Genomic DNA, 19,880 nt, shown 5'->3' on the forward strand with positions numbered 1-19,880 from the left:
ATGCCAGCCATGACCACAGGGATGATGGACTTCATGATCAGCTCTGGTCGCATGATGGACATGGCGGCAATGCCAGTGCCACTCCTGGCGGTACTATAGGCAGCACCCAAGGTGCTAAAGACCACAGCGGCTGAGGCACCATGACCGCAAAAAAGGAGGCATACTCGGGGCCAACGCTCTTGAGCTCAGATATGTCTGTGAATGGGGCAGGGGCAAGCTCAGCGGGCCAAAGGTGGGCAAGAACCAGCTGGGCGAGGCGGGCAGGCAGCTGGCAGCAAGCACAAGGTGAGCAATCAGACAGCAGCTAAGGCTCAAACTTACTGTGTGTTTTTAAAGAAATTTATGGAAAGGTGAAATATTCACAAAACAGTGCTAGAACAACTAAGTTACCCATCAGGGGAAAGATCTATTGTATAACCACATGGGTTAGTAATTGTACATTAAACAACAGAAAAGTAGAAAAACGTAAATGACGACTTATAAAATCTGTTAAAACTTCAAGCTTAAAAGTAAAAATAACTAAAAGAAGAGGGAAAAATCACTGTTTTGATTTTTTTATGTTTTTATTGTGTGTGTTTTTAAGAGAGAAGGAGAGAGAGAGAAACACTGATGTGAGAGCAGAACATCAATTGGCTGTCTCGTACAATCACCCCAACAAGATCAAACCTGCAACCCAGGCATGTGCCCTGACTGGGAAATGAACCAGTGACCCATCAGTACACGGGATGCGCTCAACCAACTGAATCACATCAGCCAGGGCACCATTTTGATATTAAAAGTAAAACTTGAGTCCAAAGGAGAAAGTAAAAGGCCACCAACAACCTAGGGGAAAGAGCCCACCCTACACCTGTAGGAAGCTCAAGCTCGTGGAGAAGAAAATGCGCCAAGAAACCCACAGATATTAGAAGCCAGGTCACAACGCGGGTCGGTAAAGCCTAAGACAAGAAACAAGTGTTGAACCTCACCAGCTCTCAGTACCTGACAACAGAGGACAGAACGGAACCATTTCACCAATGGTGACGTGAGTGAGGTAACAGCAGGATGCTTACTCAATGAGACTGCGTGCACGGGCGATGCCATAGCAGTGCAGACAAAGAAATGCAACACAGGCACTGTGCATCAGAATTACAAAAGTGTGTGGAGTTTTCCTAATTGTCTATGTTCCAAAATTTCCAACTTGCCTACACACAGCTCAGATTGCTTTTATAATTAAACAAAACATCTGCTTTTAAAATTGATGTAATCAATAGGAATAGTCATGTGTTTCCACTGACAAGTGTCTATAAAAGAACACTCAAATCTAAATGTCTTGGCATCCATAGAACATCAAGTTACATAAAACAGCCAACGTTTCAGGTTGAGTTAGTAAAGAGAAACGGGGAGGTTCAGAACTACAGTAGTGAAGGGACATCATCTGACCTCATTAGACAGGCAGCTCCCTCTGCAAAATACCAGAAAATAAGCAGGCAGCGGAGAAAAGCCAGAAGCAACCCACCCTGCACAACCACCACCATACTGTAGCAATCCACACACACAAGACAAAAATATGTGAGTCAGAACCTGCCTGGAGCCTGGGGCATGCGTGCTATGAGGTGAGTTAACCTAGAGCAGCTTGAAGCCCTCATCCAATGCCCACTCCCACCCTTTCCAGGAAGCTTGAGAGCAGAGCTGCACTGCAGTCTGGCAAACTGGCTGGAGCATTTCAATGCCCTGAAACCTGACCACAGGAACACTTGCTCCTGTTGACCACCAGATGGCGAGGGAGAGTCCCATCATACTGGGCCCACTGCCTGGGTGGGCTTCCCCAGCTCATCAGACAGAGCCATCCCATCTGCTGAGGCCTGGCCCATTGTTTAGTTAACCTAGGTGATTGGGGATTTTTATCCCAAGCCACAGTTACCCAATCACAGCTCATGATCTGCAGTGAACTGCTTTCTAAGTGATTTTCAAACTGCCACCACCTCAAAGGTGAGCTCATGCCCAAGTATAACTGCTATACCTATTCTAAATCTGCCCTCTGCTCAGTTGATGGGCCTATCAGGTGGCCTCCTTGAACCCATAACCCAGTCTCAGGACTTCTGTAAGCCACTAACCCATAGTTGGGTGACCGGCTCATCCTGACCCAGGATCTGATAACCTGTGAACCCCAGCCCACTATCAGGTGACTGATGACACCCCAGCTCATAACAGGTGACCTGTGAGACCCTAACCCAGCATCAAATGACCTGTGTGAGTCCCTAACTGGCACTGTCAGTGGTCATGAGGTTCACAAATCTCCCACACCCAAACAGAGCTGGTGCTTCCTCAAAGAGACAGAACTAGGGAAGAGAAAACACCTCCCCAGACCCGACAATGCAGGGGACAACACAGACACACAGGTAACACAGTATCCTATCCTATATAAGGGTAAAAGGCTAATATACAAATTGTCCCCTTGGGAGTTTGGCCGAGTGGCGGTGTGAGAGGGCAAGGGAAGGAGGAAGCGGGAAGGTGGGGAACCTGACTGGCCCTGATCGCTAGGCCAGGCCTGTGCACGAATTTCGTGCAGCAGGCCTCTTGGGTAAGATAAACCCCTCAGAAGGCAGCAGTCACACAGCAACCCACAGGGCCGCAGGAAGGCAATTGGGCACTTACTTGGACACAAGGACGGCAGCCGCATCTCGCGCCTTGTCACTGACCACCAAGTAGGACTACAAGAAAGCATAAAAGAGAGGGCCGTTACACACAGAATACTTCTCAGAGGCTGCTTCCCGAGAGCCCAATGCATGAAGCTCACAGACAGAGGCCGAATGCCAAAGCTGCACAAACCTCTCTGAACGTCAACTAAAGCTGCAGCTGCTAAGTGCTGTGCTCACTCAGGCGAGCGCCAAACCACACAAGGCATGTGTCAGAGCCCTAGAAAGACATTTGCAAAACTAGCAGGAAAATGCACGTGTGCTACCCCGTAACAATCAGTGTCCACAGGGCACATTTGGGACCCAAGAGCATTTAGTATCAGGACAGTTAGGAGGCCTCACGCAAACAGAGGGCCCCTGGGTTTAATTCAAACGACTAGGAGGCCCGCCTTCGAGGTTTCCAATTCTCATCTCAACTAACTTTTTTTCCAAATAACTCTCTTAGAAGAGCTTTTCTCTGGAGCAGGCTTTCTGGAGAACTGCACACAGTGCAAATGGTTACAAATGAGCCACCCTTCACCCGGCAATCCCGCCCCGCACACAGCACACAGGGACCCAAGGTGCTCACCGCTACCTGCTGTGACAGAGCACAGCGAGAACCAGTGTCCCCTGTGAGAGAATATGTTAGCACTGGGTACGATGGAGCACCTTTTTCCTTAAAGATTACGAGGGCGACATCTGACACAGGACATCAGGATGTGCTGCCAAGGCCCTGCCCCACGGGCAGAGAGGAGCACCGTAAAAAGCACAGGCTCCAGAGCCAAGCTGCCAGGGCCAAAGGTGGGTCCCGTCATGAGGAAATGAACCAGCTAAGCTACTTACCCTGTGCCTGTTGTCTCCTCAGCAAAATGATTAACACAGTGAACTGACTCATTACGAAGGATTAAATGAGTTAATATAAGAAAAGCCATCAGCCCAGATTCTGTACACAATGGCGCTCAATGAATGCTTGGTAGGAAAGTAAGGCCGGCAGACTGCAAGGTGGCCCTTGGTCCTGCCTGCGGGCACTGGTACCCTGTGCAATCCCTCCCAATGGGTTAAACGCACTATTTGCTTCAAACCAAGAGAATGTGTGGGGAGAGGTGGAGGTGGATGTCACCCCATGACAGTAGCACGTCACTGTGACTGCATCTTGCCAGCAGAGCCTGGCCTTGCTGACTCTGACAGAATAAGCTGTCCTTTGGGGAGTCATGCGTATGGAAGAGTCAACAAAGAATAAGGCCCTTGGTCCACCAGCCTGAGGGTCTGATTTCTGCCACCAACCAGGAGAGCTCAGAAGCATACCCTGCCCCAGGTGCCTGACTGCAACCTGGGGAGACCTCCGAGTACAAGGCAGAGCAGCCAAGCCCCGAGTCCAATCCACTGAGTCTGAGATGACTCCCGTGTTCAACTACTCGAGTTCAGGGTAAGCCTTTAAGCAGCAGTAGACAAATACATAATAATCAATATACACAGCCAAAACCAGTTTGGCTCAGTGGACAGAGCGTCAGCCTGCAGACTGAAAGGTCCCAGGTTCGACTCCGGTCAAGGCATGTACCTTGGTTGCGGGCACATCCCCAGTAGGGGGTGTGCAAGAGGCAGCTGATGGATGTTTCTAGCTTTCTATCCCTCTCTCTTCCTCTCTGTAAAAACTCAATAAAATATATATTTTTTTAAATCAATATGCACAATATTTACATCAGGTGTTTGAAGACTATATAAAAGTGTTATCTCCTGGCACTAGAATTTGAGAGATTTTATTATCTTTGATGCTTCTCTATTTTCTAGTTTTTCTAAAATGTATTATCAATATGACATTAAGATTTATATTTAAATAGACCTGTTTTTTATCTTACCAATGCCACTTGAGACCTTTTATATGTCATTATTATGGTTAGAGTATTTGCAATATCTACAAAGAAATGAAATTTGCTAAAATAAATCATTCTGATCCCTATATGAATTACCAGTTTCCAAATAAGTAATGAAATTTTACCTCTGAAAAATAGTAACAGCAACTGCAGAAATATAGAAGTGTCAAGAGCATACCTAAAGAAACACTAATATCAAGACAGCATGAGCACAAAAGAGCACTAACTTTTGGTGATTACTAGTACAACAGACTCACCTGTGCTATTTGGAGGATACGGTCGGTTATGGACATTCGCGTTTGCCCTGGTTGGGTGTGAAGGTTCCCATCAAGGCGTGTAAAATCGAAAGGGATCAGGCAGGTCATGGAGAGCCACAGTAGAAGCATGTAGCGGGTCTCCCAAGTCTAAGGAGTTAAACCAAAATAACACGATTCCTGTATAAAGGAGGGAGGTAACCCACATGCCCCGATCACAAACCTGGTACCCTCCCTGCCCACTCAATGCCCACTGCAGGCCCCTCAAACGCCACTGACCTGAGCCTGGGGTCCAACCATAGCTAGCTTCTCCTCTGACTTCCCTATACCCCACCATACTACCCACACCCTCGTCATGCAAACTTGGCTACCACAGCAGACCAAAGAAACAGCAAAGTGGACAAAGGAAAATCATAACACATCGGTACGACAGCTTTTCTTCACTGGTGCTCTTCAGCATGCAATCAGCCTTTTGAGAAAGTAGAAAGCACACAAAAACAGAAGACAAGAAAAAAAAATCTCCACTTCTAATCAAAGACAAGTGCCCAGAATTTCAGCAGTCACTGAAGCAAGACACCAATTTGGCCCTGCAATCACCTTCTCTGCAAGAAGCAGAGGAGCGCTAACGGATTTGGCTCAGTGGGTAGAGCTGCTCTCCTCAGAAAGGCTGGTGTCCAGGGCAGCCACCATGCCCATCAGGGAGCCCACCATTCCCTCACTGCCAAGGGGGCCCACTGTGCCTAGATTGGCTGCACAAACCATGAGGCTTATGAACACCTGCTTTCCTCCGGGAGCCTGAAGGTGCAGGATACACTCAGCAGAGCGCCTACAAGACCAGCCCCCACAGAAACCATGGTTCTGGTCTCCACGACCTTCTGTGGGGACTCTTCACACATACGGTCACCACTCCGTGCTGGGGAATTACAGATGTTCTAGGAGACCCATCCGGGGAGGACTGACATTCACTGAGCATAATACTTTCCACATAGGCTATTTCAAGTTAAAGAAAAGTGGATGTTAACAGGGTTATCACCACACTGTGTAAGAGTATTTTCTTTATAAAAGGCATTACTAAAAATAAATAAATAAATAAATAAATAAATAAATAAATAAATGCCGAAACCGGTTTGGCTCAATGGATAGAGCATCAGCTTGGGGACTGAAAGGTCCCGGGTTCGATTCCGGTCAAGGGCATGTACCTTGGTTGCGGGCATATCCCCTGTAGGGGGTGTGCAAGAGGCAGCTGATCGATGACTCTCTCTCATCGATGTTTCTAACTCTCTATCCCTCTCTCTTCCTCTCTGTACAAAATCAAGAAAATATATATTTAAAAAAAAAAAAGATAACTTAAAGAAACATAAAAAAAGAGAAAGCCAAAGGAATACAAGAGTGACACTAAACAGCATAGTAAGGTGAGACATAACAAGACAGGCAGATGACGGTGCAGGGGGGGAAAGGGGGCACCAATAAGGGGAGAAAGGAGAGGAGAGAACAAGAGGAGGCAGCAAGGAATACTCACTTCATGGTCCTTTGGGTTCTGATTTATAAACATGTCTAAAACAGGCTGCACGTCAGCTACTTCATGAGGAAATAAACGAAGAAATGTCTTATATCCTCGAACCTACCCAATTAAAAAAAAAAAAGGCACTGATTATATAATTAATATGAAAATAAAGAAAAAATATATTTTTCCTCATCAAAAATTACCACCAAGTCCTGGCTGGTGTAGGTACCTCAGTTGATTAGAGCCAAGTTACAGGTTGGATCCCCAGGCAGGGCACATACTAACTAGTACAAGAATCAGCCAATGAGTGCATAAATAAGTACACAACACATCGATGTTTCTCTCTTTCCCCTCGCACCTTCCTCTCTCTCTAAAATCAATAAAGTAGCCCAACCAGTGTGACCCAAGAATCAAGAGGTGGTGGGTTCAATTCCTGGTCAGGGCAAATGCCCAGGTATGGGCTCGATCCCCAGTGTGGGATGTGCAAGAGACAGCCAATCAATGATTCTCATTATTGATGTTTCTATCTCTCTCTCCCTCTCCTTTCCTCTCTGAAATCAATAAAAATATATTTAAAAACAAATAAAATTTAAAAAATAAAAACGAATCAATAAAGTGAAAAATCACCACCTGTGCCACCCAATGATCAGAATTACATCACATTACAGTGATACGATTCATCGAGCTGCAGAGAAGTGTGCACCCTCACTGGCCACGTGCCCCTGTCCATCATACAGCAGGCATCACTGCAACGTGCAGACCAGAGAAACACAAACCCCACCCTGAGAGGCTCTGCATCACTCCCATGGCGAAAATGCAAACAGTAAATGCAGGCCAGCACACAGACATCACCTGGGGCTTACTGAAATGCAGACTATCAGGCCCCACCCCAGGCAAACTTAGGAAGAACCTTCATTACAACAAGGTCCCCAGGAAACACGCCTGTGCATCAAAGTTTGAGAAGTGCTTTCGTTTCCATGTTTGTTTGCTTTTTCCTTATAAAAAAAACTTTTCTGAATCAGTCATCTCCTCTCTCTATTTCTAGTTAGGTGGTACTTGATCTACTCAAATGCAAATGATAAATACTTTGGATATTGTTGCAGCCAAAAGAACCCCTGGATCACTAAATATGGGACCCCAAAAATACGGTGAAATGAGAAAATAGCCCTTGCCAGTGTGGCCCAGTTGGTTGTGCGCCCTCCCATACACTGAAAGGTTGCTGGTCTGATTCCCATTTAGGGCACATGCCCTGGTTTCAGGCTCAGCCCCCAGTAAGGGGCATGCAAGAGGCACCTGATGGACACTTCGCTCTCACATCATTGCTTTTATCTCTCTCTCCCTCTCCAAAACTCAATTAAAAATCTTTTTTTTTTTTTAAAGTGGGGGGGGGGGGGGAGAAAATAAAACACACAATTTATGTGTGAAAACCATCCTTCCCAAGAAAAAACATTTTGGAAGGTAACTTCTGGACCAGGTATATTAAGAAAGTGTTGTCAAAAAACAAACAACAAAAAAAAAAAAAAACAAGTTTTGTCGGGACCGGTTTGGCTCAATGGATAGAGCGTCGGCTTGGGGACTGAAGAGTCCCGGGTTCGATTCCGGTAAAGGACATGTACCTTGGTTGCTGGCATATCCCCGGTGGGGGGTGTGCAAGAGGCAGCTGATCGATGACTCTCTCTCATCGATGTTTCTAACTCTCTATCTCTCTCCCTTCCTCTCTGTACAAAATCAATAAAAATATATTTTTAAAAAAAACAAAAAAACAAGTTTTAAAGAGTGTTCTGTCAACTTAAAGTGCAATGCAAATGTTACCTTGGTGATGATGTAAAGAAATTTAAAAGCCAGATGAACGAGGTCAACTGGAGATGTCTTATCTTGCACTGTTTCCAACAATAAGTTCATCATCCATTCTAGAGAAAAAGAAATACAAAGCATTTGCTATAAAATTAAACATTAATGTGACATTAAAACAAAATGCCCAAAGAAAAAGGGGTTAATTTAGGCAAATTATAGAGCAAAAACTGACAAGTGAAAGGAGAACTTGGCAAATGTATAACTTAAAGATTTCTATCTTCCTCTCAGATTTAATAGAACAGATGAGAAGAAAATCAGTAAGGACATGATCAACTCAACAGATGCAGAAAATGCATCTAACAAAATTCCACATCATTTTGTAATAATATTCCCACTCAACAAAGTGGGAATAGAGGGAGCGTATCTCAACGTGGTAAAGGCCTATATGACAAGCCCACAGCTATTATCTCCCCCAGCCAGGTTATCAACCAAGGATTAGTCTCACCTGCGACAGGAGAGTTCAGAAAGCTTACCTTTCACAAACCCTTTGGGTTATTTGAAGAACAGCACCAGCCCACTTTTTAGAAGTCACAGGTGTGCACAATAAGGCTAACTCTTCCTGCCTACACATTCCCAGTTCACATCTTTAAACCTCACAGCCCTGCTAACAAGTAAGACCCAGGCACTTCATCCTGACACCCTCTGCTGGCAAGCACGCATACACACCACAAGCCTGCGTGCACACCAAAGCTTGTGTGGTCATCAGGAACTGGAGGACCAAAATCAGAGTCAGCAGCCTATTCATTCTTACCAAGGTGTGGGTCCAACAGGTGAGGCTGCTGCTGGTACTTGTCCATTATCACTAAAGACAAGAAGGTGAGCATTAATATACCCAATAACATCACAATAAAGACAAACGCACAGGCGCCTCAGAACCCTCCGTTTCCCTCCTGGGCCCCAGCGTTGCAGCTCCCAAGGCCACAGGACACCTGGGTGAGCGCCTCCTGTCTGGGCCTGCTGGGCACTCCTTCCTCCCCCTCCTCGGACCTTCTTCTAGAGCCCGGCTTAGTTCTCCCTTCCTTCAACACACACCTCCCGCTCCCTTAAGGTCCCCTCCAGCATCCCCCAGCCGGTGCAGTCCCGCTGCACGACCTGGCAGATCTCCTCATCCCCAGTCCCGCTGCACGACCTGGCAGATCTCCTCATCCCCATGTGCCCCCAGCCCTCCAGCCTCGCCGCAGAGCCACCCTCACACCAGGCGGCCTGTTTCTACTCCTCCCGGAGGGCACAACTGCTACCAGAGGCAACGCCCCCCTCACCTATGGCATTCTCACCTGCACACCCTCCACATGGGACCACTTCCCAGGGATGGAGAGGGGCTTTCCCTGGCCCCTGCCCCTGGCCCCCCACCTCACCCTCCAGATAGTTCTGTACACAAGATCCTGTTCGTGCTGACCCCACTGACAGCCACAGACTCGCCCACGGGCACTGGGTCCCTGGGTTCGAATCCTGGTGGGACCAAGCGCCTAAGCACAGGCTGCTTCCACGCAGCCGACCACAGAGCCCCTCGTGAGCTCAGGGGCCCACAAACGTGGTTTTACTGAATTACACCAAACCCTAGGTGACGAGCTCTGGGTCCTGAGGAACCGTTTCATTGCCCCATACACACACACACACACACACACACAAAAAAAAAAAAACTGCAGACTCGGAAAACTTACACCACCCAGGGCCCCGCCATGAGCGCTGCCCACCACCCCAGCTCCCTGGAGAGGCTCCTGCACGGGCCGGGCCTGTCCGCTGGGGGTGTCCCCGGGACTGCTGCCGCACCAAGCCCTGCACCTCCCGCCTCCCGGGACAGAGGCTGCGATCTGCGGGTCGGCGCTCAATGACAGCAGGCGGGTGCGGAGAAAAGACACAGAGGTGCCCGCCCGCAGGGCTCAGTGGCTGAGCATCGCCCTCCGAACCAGGAGGTCAGGGTTCAATTCCCGGTGCGGGCACACGCCCGCTCCATCCCCAGTGGGGCGTGCAGGAGGCGGCCGGGCCACGGTTCTCTCTCATCACTGATGTTTCTCTCTCCCCCTCTCCTTTCCTCTCTGAAATCGATAAAAACAAAGACACCGAGGTTAGCCCGTTAAACGCCGGGAGCCGTCCCTGCGGGGGTGCTGGGGCTTCAGGAGACTCCTGTCCTCCGGGACCAGCCCGGCAGGGACCCCCGGCGCCGCCGCACCTCAGCGACCAGGAGGGCACCAGCTCCGCGCGCACCGGGATGGGCACCGGGACGGGCACCATGCCAGCGACACCCCGTCCCTCCCCTTCGGCTGCAGCCCGTGAGACTTTTGCAAAGTAGCGTGCAGCTTCCCTCCCTCCCCGGAGCCGGGAGGGGCGGGCCGCGGTCGGCTGCGGAGGGTTTGGCTGCGCACCCGCCTCGCCCACCTCCTCGCGCTCCCCGCTCCCCGCCCCGGCTGTGGCCCCGGCTGAGGCCGCAGGGCGGGGACGGCCCCCAGGAGGGGGGTTCGGCCCCAGGACCACCCCGCGTCCCGGCCCCGATCGTGCCCTCGGCCCGGGGCAGCCGCCCGGCGCGGCACGGGCTCCCCCGGGGGCGAGGGGCGTTCCTGCGGCCGAGCGGGCCGGGGTCCCGCCCAGAGCCGCCCCGCGGGCAGCGCTGGCCCCGCCCCGCCGGCCGCACGCACCCCGGAAGCGCTGCAGGGCGCTCTCCCGCGCCGCGCGGTCCCCCAGCAGCTCGGGCAGGCGGCCCAGCAGCGCGCGCGTCTCCGCGCTGTCGCCGAACGCCTCGAAGATGCCGCCGCGGGCCGGGGCGCCGTCCTCCGGCGAGTCCTCCGGCGAGTCCTCCGGGGCGCCCGCGGCCGGCTCCGGATTCACGCCCATCCCCGCGCTGAGGGGGAGCCGCCCCGGTGAGTCGGCGGGATGCACGGGCGGACGGCGCTGAGGCGACCGGGCTGAGACGGTGAGGAGCCGCGGAGCGAGCGGCGACGCAGACCCCGCCCCGTGACCTCCGACCTCACGCGCTGGGCCCGCTACGGCGCGCGGTCTGCGCCGGGGCCGGGGGCGGGGCCGGAGGGCGGGGCGGGGGCGGGGCCGGGAGGACCGCGCCCAGAAGGCCACAGCCGGGGCGTGCGCAGTGGAGTCTGAGCGGGTCCAGGTTTGGGCCAGTGGAGGGGGCGGAGTCACTTGGGGGGGGGGCCTGGGCTTGAGGGTGGGCCGGAGTCGAGGGTCTCATTAGTTCTGACCATGATGGCAGTTTGTTCTTGTTTTAATTATATATTTTTTTTTTATATATATATTTAATTGATTTTTTTACAGAGAGGAAGGGAGAGAGAGAGAGAGCTAGAAACGTCGATGAGAGAGAAACATCAACCAGCTGCCTCTTGCACACCCCCTACCTGGGATGTGCCCGCAACCAATGTACATGCCCTTGACAGGAATCGAGCCTGGGACCTTTCAGTCCGCAGACCGATGCTCTACCGCTGAGCCAAACTGGCTTCGGCTAATTATATTTTTTTATTGATTTCAGAGAGGAAGGAAGAAGGGAGAGAGAGATAGAAACATCAATGCCCTCTGCACGCCCCCCACTGGGGATGGAGCTGACAACCCCGGGCATGTGCCCTTGGTTGGAATCGAACCCGGGACCCTTCAGTTCACAGGCTGACACTCTATCCACTGAGCAAAACCGGCTAGGGTGGCAGTTTGTATTTGAGACTGTCAGGTGTTTGGAAGGAAGCCTTTGGGGTGGATTTCTTTCTAGAAAGCTTTCAACAGGCTCCTATGTCTCAAGGGCACATGCCTGGATTGTGGGCTTGATCCCCAGTAGGGGGTGTTCGGGAGACAGCCACTCAGTGAATTTCTTTCATCATTGATGTTTCTCTCTCCCTTTCCCTTCATCTCTGAAGTCAATAAAAAATGTATTTAAAACTCATGGAGCACAACTCACAGTTCCCCACACTGCCTGAGCTAAAACAGGAGGATGGGGCACCATTCTCTGCCTAAGCAAACCCCAAAACTATGTCAGTTTCTATACAATTATGATGAAAATATCCAAACTTCAAACATCCCCCAGGCTGATATGTAAAGAGCCGGTTGGAGCCCTCTCAGGTGGTCTGGGCACCCTGTAAACTACCCCAAGGGCATGGAGGGTGGAGACACAATTAAGACTCACAGCAGTTCCGTCCCGAAGCCCCCCGCTGGCTTTATTAGCCCCTGCAGTGGCCTCTGCTGTTGCTGCCCCTGGTATTTGCTAAACGGGCAGGCAGGTGGGCAGGGGCACAGGTGGGCTGCTACTTGAGAAGCTTCCTCATGGTGCCCAGGGTCGGGCTCCTGTACTCCCTCCCGAAGTGGTTCCAGTGGTTCAGGTAGTTGAAGAGCTGGTAGAGCAGCTGCCGCTGCTCGAACCCGGGAGCCTTGGGGATCTTCTGGTGGTAGGCGGTGAAGAAGGGCCTGGGGAAGCCCCCGAACATCAGGGCGATTGCCAGTTCAAACTCAGAGTGGCCATAGAAGGACGCTGGGTCGTAAATAAGGGGTCCCGAGTTGTCCTCGGCCACGTTTCCTGACCAGAAATCCCCGTGGAGAAGAGCGGGGACAATCTCGAGGCCCCTAAACAGATCCGGGATCTTCACCTAAGGAAGTAATATTGGACACACGGTTATGGGACTATGAGCCACGGCTTCCTCATGCAACCCGGGGAACATGGCAAAGGTGTCCTCGTGTTTGTGCCGTGTCCAAGCAAGCCCAGGGCAGTGCAACTTGGTCTTACTATCGACGAGACTCAGGCCCGAAGCTCCATGACACTAATGATTTACATACGGTGTCAAACCCCAGAGGTGATGGTTTTATCGCCTGTAGAATAGAAACCTGAACGGTATAGCCTGAGTGAAGGTTTTTGTTTTTTGTACCTAACTTAGCAAACTTTCTCCACTGTTCTTTCATTTCACACGACACCTCTTTTGTATCCCATCGGTTACTTCATTAAGGAGCTAAATAGGCCCAGAGAGTGTGGCTCAGTGGTTGAGACTCCATTTCAGGCTTCCTCCCCAGTGGGGGACCTGCAGAAGGCAACGATCAGTGAGTCTCTCTCATCATTGATGTTTCTATCTCTCTCTCTCTCCCTTTTTTAAAGAGTTAAATGATAGTTCTTCAATGCATGCTCTGTCCTGAGAGTTCCTGTATTTCACATTTTGGGTGTTGCTTTGAAACCAGTCCCTTGGGCATCTTCTGCCCACATCTGCTCTAAGACGTAAAACATTCATGCAGAAAAGGGTAAAAGTGGGCAAGAAAGTAATAGTAAATGCCACCTTTTACGATCCCAGTACCTGTGTTTCACATGAACAAAATCTGAGGTTTAAGAACCCAGTGACCCCGGGGGTTAGAGGTACACTCAGGGGCCGAGAGTGTGTCCTCAGGTCCCACCCCCTTCCCCGTGTCCCCATCAGGCCAAGAGGCGCCATGTGTCCTGGACTTGACCAGCTCCTTTCCAGGCTCAGGGTCCCAACTCCAGAGGGCCCCACATAAATGTGGTGGCTCACGGGGGACAGCCCCTCTCTCGGAGAACCCCCGCCGGGCCCACCTGTAGCTGCGACCAGAGATCTCGCGCCTCTCGATCAGCATAGTCCTTCTCAATGAGGTCCAGCTGCGCTTGGAGCCGGTGCCGGGTAAAGAAGGTCGACCAGTCGTCCTGCCACTCATTCACCTGCGCAGCAAGGGAAAGGAGGCGGATGCTGCAGTGGTGATCACAGGGCAGTTATACACGTGATTTGCCTAAACCCTAGATCAGCGGTCGGCAAACTCATTAGTCCACAGAGCCAAATATCAACAGGACGATTGACATTTCTTTGGCAAGCCAAATTTTTTAAAAACTTCTAACGCCACTTCTTCAAAATAGACTTGCCCAGGCTGTGGTGTTTTGTGGAAGAGCCACACTCAAGGGGCCAAAGAGCCGCATGTGGCTCGCGAGCGCAGTTTGCCGACCACTGTCCTAGGGCCTTCTTGTCCTAGCACCAGGAGGGGGGCGGGGTTGTCCTCCCATCCCCCTTTCCTGGCGGCTGGGCTGCAGCTGACCTAAGTTGGCGTGTTGATCCTGTAGTTTGAAGGAGCACTCAAGGGCTACCTGTGCCCCTCACAGACCATCCCTTCTCATCTACTTCAGACCTTAGGGTTCTTGAAAAGCCACTGTATGAGATCAACCAAGTCTTTGGAGGGCCCGCAGCACTTCAGCTCAACATCTGAAGCAGCACAAGCCACACTCGTTGGGACCACTCTGACTGTGCTGGCTCCATTCATCCTCCTGAAATATGGCCTTCGCACCTGCTGCTCCCTCTGCTCTTCCACCTGCCCCACTGCTTCCCATCAGCAAGCTCAACGCCCTCATCCCAGGTATCACAGCTCACCCTTCTCTTTTAGGAATCAGGTGGTCAGTCTCCCTGGTGTGCCAGGACTGGCACCCTGTCACATACAAGAGAAGGGGTGCCCAACAAGAGGGTGTAGGGAACGGCCCTCAGCTAAGCAAGCACATGCACCCTAACCCTGCACTCACCTGCGGGATGAAGCCACAGTAGGTCCCTGTGTGGAAGCCGAACTTGGTCACATGCTGGGGCCCCACGTCCTCGGCCCTCCGGCCTATCAACAGGAAGAGATGTGGTCTTTCCTTTAAATGCCAGAGCCCATCAGAGAGTCGGGACAGGCCTGGCTGCACTGCTGGGATGTGGGTACCATTCCTACTAGCAATTAGACAGCACGTGCATCAGCCAGGACACAGCCTCAGCACACCGGACGGCAGGGCTGGGTATAAAAGAGGTCAGGAGCCAATCCGACTTGCTAATCGACTCCATCAGATTCCTACTTAACAATCGCATTTTCCCACTGAGTGTCGAGGGAGATGGCGGGCCACCCAACCTGTTACGGAAATGTCACCCTGGGCACCAGGCCAGGGTGGATGCCACTGGGTCAAGGGTGCACGAAGGCAATCTGAACGCACCCACTGTGCTCGCCTCCTCCCTCAACTTGTCCCGGAGCTTCTGGTTGTAAAGGTGCAAATCTGCCATCTGTTCCCCAAGTCTCCAAGCCTGACTGTGGAGAGAAGACATGCAGCCATTAAGAAAAGAAATGGGCCGAAACCGGTTTGGCTAAGTGGATAGAGCATCAGCCTGGGGACTGAAGGGTCCCGGGTTCGATTCCGGTCAAGGGCACATACCTTGATTGCGGGCACATCCCCAGTGGGGGGTGTGCAGGAGACAGCTGATCAATGTTTCTAGCTCTCTATCCCTCTCTCTTCCTCTCTGTAAAAAATCAATAAAATACTCTGGGGAGGGTGGGTATGTATGGGGGGGGGGGGTGCAATGGTAAAATATGTACACAGATAATTAATTTTTTAAGAAGTAAAAATAAATAAATAAATATTGTTATAGAACTAAAAAAATAAAAAATAAATAAAATATATTTTTAAAAAAACATCTCCCAGATGATTCTTCTCCCCCCCTACCCCTCCATGTGGGAGTCTGTGCTTGTTCTTCAATAAATTTCCACCTTTGCTATAAAAACAAACTAACAAAAAACCATCTCCCAGTTTTGAGGGTTTTTAAATATATATATATTTTATTGATTTCAGAGATAGAGGGAGAGGGAGAAACATCAGTGATGACAGAGAATCCTTGCTTGGCTGCCTCCTGCACACCCCCTACCGGGAATTGAGCCCACAACCCAGGCATGTGCCCTGACCAGGAGTCGGACTGGGAATCAAACCATGATTCATAAGTTGAAGGTCCACCACTAAGCCAGGCCAGCCAGGCTTATCATTGATGTTTCTCTCTCCCTCTTCCTTTCTCTTTGAAATCAGTAAGATATACTAAAAAAAGAATGACAGGTGGGAACCCTGACCCTGGTACCTCCACCGAGTTATGTGGGCAGCTCAGCAAGAGGCTGCTCTCTCTCTCTCTCTCTCTCTCTCTCACACACACACACACACACATACACACACACACACACACACACACACACACTCTCTCTCTCTCTGTCTCTCTCTCTCTTACCTGTTCAAGCTCCTCATCTTCAGGTGCTCCATCACGAAGGCCGCCCCACCCCCGGGCAGGTCGATCACCTTGATGGGCCGAGGGGCCCGCACCGTGCCGGTGCTCCGGAGGGCCTCCAGGCTTGCCGCCTCCCCCTCAAACATCTGCCGGGCCTGTGTCCAGAACACCACCGTGGGCTCCCGCTCCGCAGGGGCCTCTGCAGCCAGGCTGCGGCTCACAGCCTCCACAGAAGCCACCGAACGGGATCATAGCACCCAGGACCACCGGTGACTGAAAATGGGCTCCTGTGGGCGGGGCTTGTCCTTCTAAACTCAGACTCCTCCACAGTCCTGGTGCCCACCCGGCAGGGATGCTGCATCAGCCCCCACCCCGGCCGTGGACAGCGCTGCAGGGTGTCCAAACGGGTCTCTCTGGATCCCGCCAGCCCACAAGCAGCACCCACCACTGCTGGGTATATGCACTGTAGCTAACTCCACCTGGTTTTTTGTTTTGTTTGAAATTGATTTCAGAGAGCAAGGGAGAGGGAGAGGGGAAAAAAAAAAAAAAAAAAAAAAAAAACATCAATGATCAGCTGCCTCCTGCACGCCCCACACTTGGGATGGAGCCCAAAAACCAGTCAAGTGCCCTGAGGGAGAATTGAACCGTGACCTCCTGGTTCATAGGTCAACGCTCAACCACAGAGCCACATCGGCTGGGCTAACTGTCTCTGCTTGTAAAGTGTTTTATCCGTGTGTATTTAACAGAAATAGGGTGAGCAGGGGATGAAAACCAGATCCAAACACAAGCAGGGCCTGTGAGTAGAAGGGACTGGAGTCTGGCCCTTGGGGTGCCGGGGGTCCTGGCTTCCTTCTGCCTTTCGCACCTGGTGAAGAGGAGGGGAGCCTGGGGAAACCTGACCTCAGAGCGGGGGCAGGAGTGGCAGAAGCAGCCCAGTCTCCAAGCCTCACCTCCCCCAAGCTTGGTGGGTGGAAACATTGAACCAAACAACGGGAGGTAAAAGGACCAGAATTAATCCTGCAGCGGGTGGAATACTGCAGGGGATCCCGCAGAACATGCTCGAGCCCTGTGGCCTGCAGGTGTCCGGGTCAAGGCCACTGGCTGCCCCGGGTCAGTGGCGCCAGCCCTGACGCAGCAAAGGCCACTCGTGCCCGCGCCCCATCCCCTTTATCCGCCCCCTCTCCCCTTTCCACGCCCTCTCCATTCCCCGCCATCCCCCCCTCCGCCCCTCTCCGGTCCCGCACCTGAGCCCTGCGGTTGACCTTGACAAACACAGGCCCAGCGTCGGTGTCGTAGGAGTGCCCCTCGCTGATGCAGCCCCCGCTGGAGCGCCCCAAGGCGCGCAGGGTGGCGGTGCGCAGCTCAGAGCGCAGCAGCTGCTCCATGGGGGCGGGGGCACTCGGAACACGGGGATCAGGGGGACGCGAAGAGGGACCCAGGATGGTGCCAACTGCCCAGCCGGGGCCGCGAGCTCGCCGCTGCCCAGGCCGCTGCGCGCGGGGAAGGCGACTGGGACTGGTCCCCGGGCCAGCGAGCTCTGAACGCCCGGGCTCCGGCCTCCCAGGCTCCGCCTCCCGGGAGGGGTGAGGAGGGAGAAGCCGGGGAGGGAGGAAAGAGAAGGGAGGGGGGAGGGAGAGACAGAGAGAGGGGAGGGGCAGGATAGAGAGGACGTCTCAAATGGGGGGCAGGCAGAGCGGGGCGGTGCTCCACCGATACATCTGCATAGTTAGTGTTCCTGGACAGTCCAGGTTGGGGGTTCACCCCCTGGGGGCGCTCACGGTGCCCTGGAGGCAGGGCCTGACCTCCCTGCAGAGAGGTTCCAGGAGCCCTCCCAGGACCTGAGCCCCGCCCCCTCAGCAGGGGACCGAACACAGCCCTGGAGAGGCCCAGTCCGAGGCCTGGCTAGGTCTCCCCCTGACCAGACAAGCCTGGCTCTCAGCCACGTCCTGCCAGGCCCAGGCACTGCCCAGTGGCACCCACTGCTGGCCTTGCCTTGTTCATGGGGCACCTGGTGCCCATCAGCAAGACAAGCAGCTCTGGAGCTTCTGATACCAGGCAAGGCGGTTGACCCCACCCACGTGGGACTCCTGATTACAAGAGACCACAGCGATGAGGAGGAACTTTATTTTTTTAATTATTTTTTTAAAGTATTTTTATTGCCGAAACTGGTTTGGCTCAGTGAATAGAGCGTCGGCCTGCAGACTGAAGGGTCCCGGGTTCGATTCCAGTCAAGGGCATGTACCTAGGGCTGCGGGCACCTCCCCGGTGGGGGATGTGCGGGAGGCAGCTGATCAGTGTTTCTCTCTCATCGATGTTTCTAACTCTCTAGCCCAGTGTTTCCCAACCTTCTCTCATGATGAGAATCACCTGGTGGAGTTGTTAAAACACAGATTCCTGAATCCCAACTAAGAAGTGCTAAACTAGAATTTTTGGGAACATATAGGTAAAATTGTATACTTAACTAGTGCTCTAAGACAGATTTTATATACAGAGCACTAAGTTAGGTATGCAATTTTACCTATATGTTCTCAAAAATTCTAGTTTAGCACTTCTTAGTTGGGATTCAGGAATCTGTGTTTTAACAACTCCACCAGGTGATTCTCATCATGAGAGAAGGTTGGGAAACACTGCTCTAGCCCTCTCTCTTCCTCTCTGTAGAAAATCAATAAAATACATTTAAAAATATATTTTTTTTATTGATTTCAGAGAGAAAGGGAGAGGGAGAAAGATAGAAACATCAATGATGAGAATCATCCATTAGCTGCCTCCTGAACACCCCACACTAGGGATCGAGCCTGAAACCCGGCATGTGCCCTGACCTCCTGGTTCACAGGCCAACACTCAGTCACTGAGCCACACCAGCTGGGCTTCACTTACTTTATTTATTCACCATTTGCCTGTCTTCTATACCTCATACCACAGCACAACGTACAGGCATTACACTGTCATTATTACAAATATTTTTAAAGTATATTTGTATTTACTTCAGAGAGGAAGGGAGAGGGAGAGAGAGAAACATCCATTCAGTTAAGCACCACCTGCCACTGTGCCTCTCCCCCGCCCTCTCCTTGGGGTGACTCTCACCTGCGCCTCCCCCAGGTGCCATGTAGCTTGTCTCCGTTCTTGTTAACAGCTGGGGAAAGCTCAGGCCCAGCTCTCACGGCTGGCAGCGCTGTGCTGAGTGAGCTCCGGGGCCCAGGGCTGCTGCGGGCAGAGGCAGCTGTTCCCAGCACCTGGCACAGCACCGAGAGGACCCTCCCGGGAGCAGGCCTGAGAGCCCAGCGGCCTGTCACTTTCTCGGGTGACCACGTACCAGGAGAGGCTGCCTCCCCTACCTCAGCCTCTCGGAACCCAGCGGGGCCTGTGAGTGAGCCCACTCCCCGACCCCAGGAGCCAGAAGGTGTCCCTTCCTCTCACCACTGACTCCTGGTTCAAAACGCCAGCCTGGGCACTCACCTACTCCACAGGTCCCACAGTTACAGGGATCTGAAATGCAGATCCGCTTCTAAGGCCCTCTACCCGAACAAATACACATTCCACGCAGCATCTGTCTGCTCCGACTTGATTAACCACCGAGGAGAGCAGGTTCAGGTGACTAACTCTGGAAGACCTCAGGCTTGGGCACCCCAGGACCAAACCGTCTGGCAAGCAGGTCTGTGTCAACAGCACAACAGCCCTAGCTGGTGTGGCTCAGTGGAGAGAGCATCAGCCTGTGGACAGAAGGGTCCCAGGCTCGATTCCGGTCTAAGGGCATGTACCCCATACTT

At 52.1% G+C, this 19,880-nt stretch overlaps 2 protein-coding genes across 2 annotated transcripts in view; both read right to left on the reverse strand.

Annotated features, from left to right (window-relative positions):
• Positions 1-11,114, reverse strand: part of TBCD (tubulin folding cofactor D) — a 94,310-nt gene extending 83,196 nt beyond the window's left edge. Inside the window, exons 1-6 of the mRNA XM_084861892.1 lie at positions 10,771-11,114; positions 8,889-8,939; positions 8,096-8,193; positions 6,299-6,400; positions 4,783-4,929; positions 2,635-2,690 (exon numbers count right to left, since the gene is read on the reverse strand). Coding sequence (XP_084718018.1) covers positions 2,635-2,690; positions 4,783-4,929; positions 6,299-6,400; positions 8,096-8,193; positions 8,889-8,939; positions 10,771-10,966 — 650 coding nt within the window. The 5' untranslated portion in view covers positions 10,967-11,114. The remainder of the gene's footprint in view (positions 1-2,634; positions 2,691-4,782; positions 4,930-6,298; positions 6,401-8,095; positions 8,194-8,888; positions 8,940-10,770) is intronic.
• A 1,145-nt stretch (positions 11,115-12,259) lies between these two features.
• FN3K (fructosamine 3 kinase) lies at positions 12,260-18,130 on the reverse strand. The gene is made up of 6 exons (XM_084863103.1): positions 17,358-18,130; positions 16,117-16,268; positions 15,066-15,157; positions 14,625-14,707; positions 13,659-13,781; positions 12,260-12,711 (listed from the first exon to the last, which is right to left on the reverse strand). The coding sequence occupies exons 1-6, from the start codon at positions 17,496-17,498 to the stop codon at positions 12,373-12,375; spliced, it is 930 nt and encodes a 309-aa protein (XP_084719229.1). The 5' UTR covers positions 17,499-18,130; the 3' UTR covers positions 12,260-12,372.
• Positions 18,131-19,880: the final 1,750 nt, after the last annotated feature.

This window comes from Pipistrellus hanaki (assembly GCF_964339955.1).
Source record: "Pipistrellus hanaki genome assembly, chromosome: 16".
Taxonomy (NCBI): domain Eukaryota; kingdom Metazoa; phylum Chordata; class Mammalia; order Chiroptera; family Vespertilionidae; genus Pipistrellus; species Pipistrellus hanaki.

Coding starts and splice junctions, on each gene's coding strand:
- FN3K (XM_084863103.1), bottom strand. CDS start 17,498: ATGGAGCAGCTGCTGCGCTCTGAGCTGCGCACCGCCACCCTGCGCGCC. Junction 15,158..16,116: donor AAGATGAGGAGCTTGAACAG/GTAAGAGAGAGA, acceptor TTCTCTCCACAG/TCAGGCTTGGAGACTTGGGG. Junction 14,708..15,065: donor GGAGGAGGCGAGCACAGTGG/GTGCGTTCAGAT, acceptor TCCTGTTGATAG/GCCGGAGGGCCGAGGACGTG.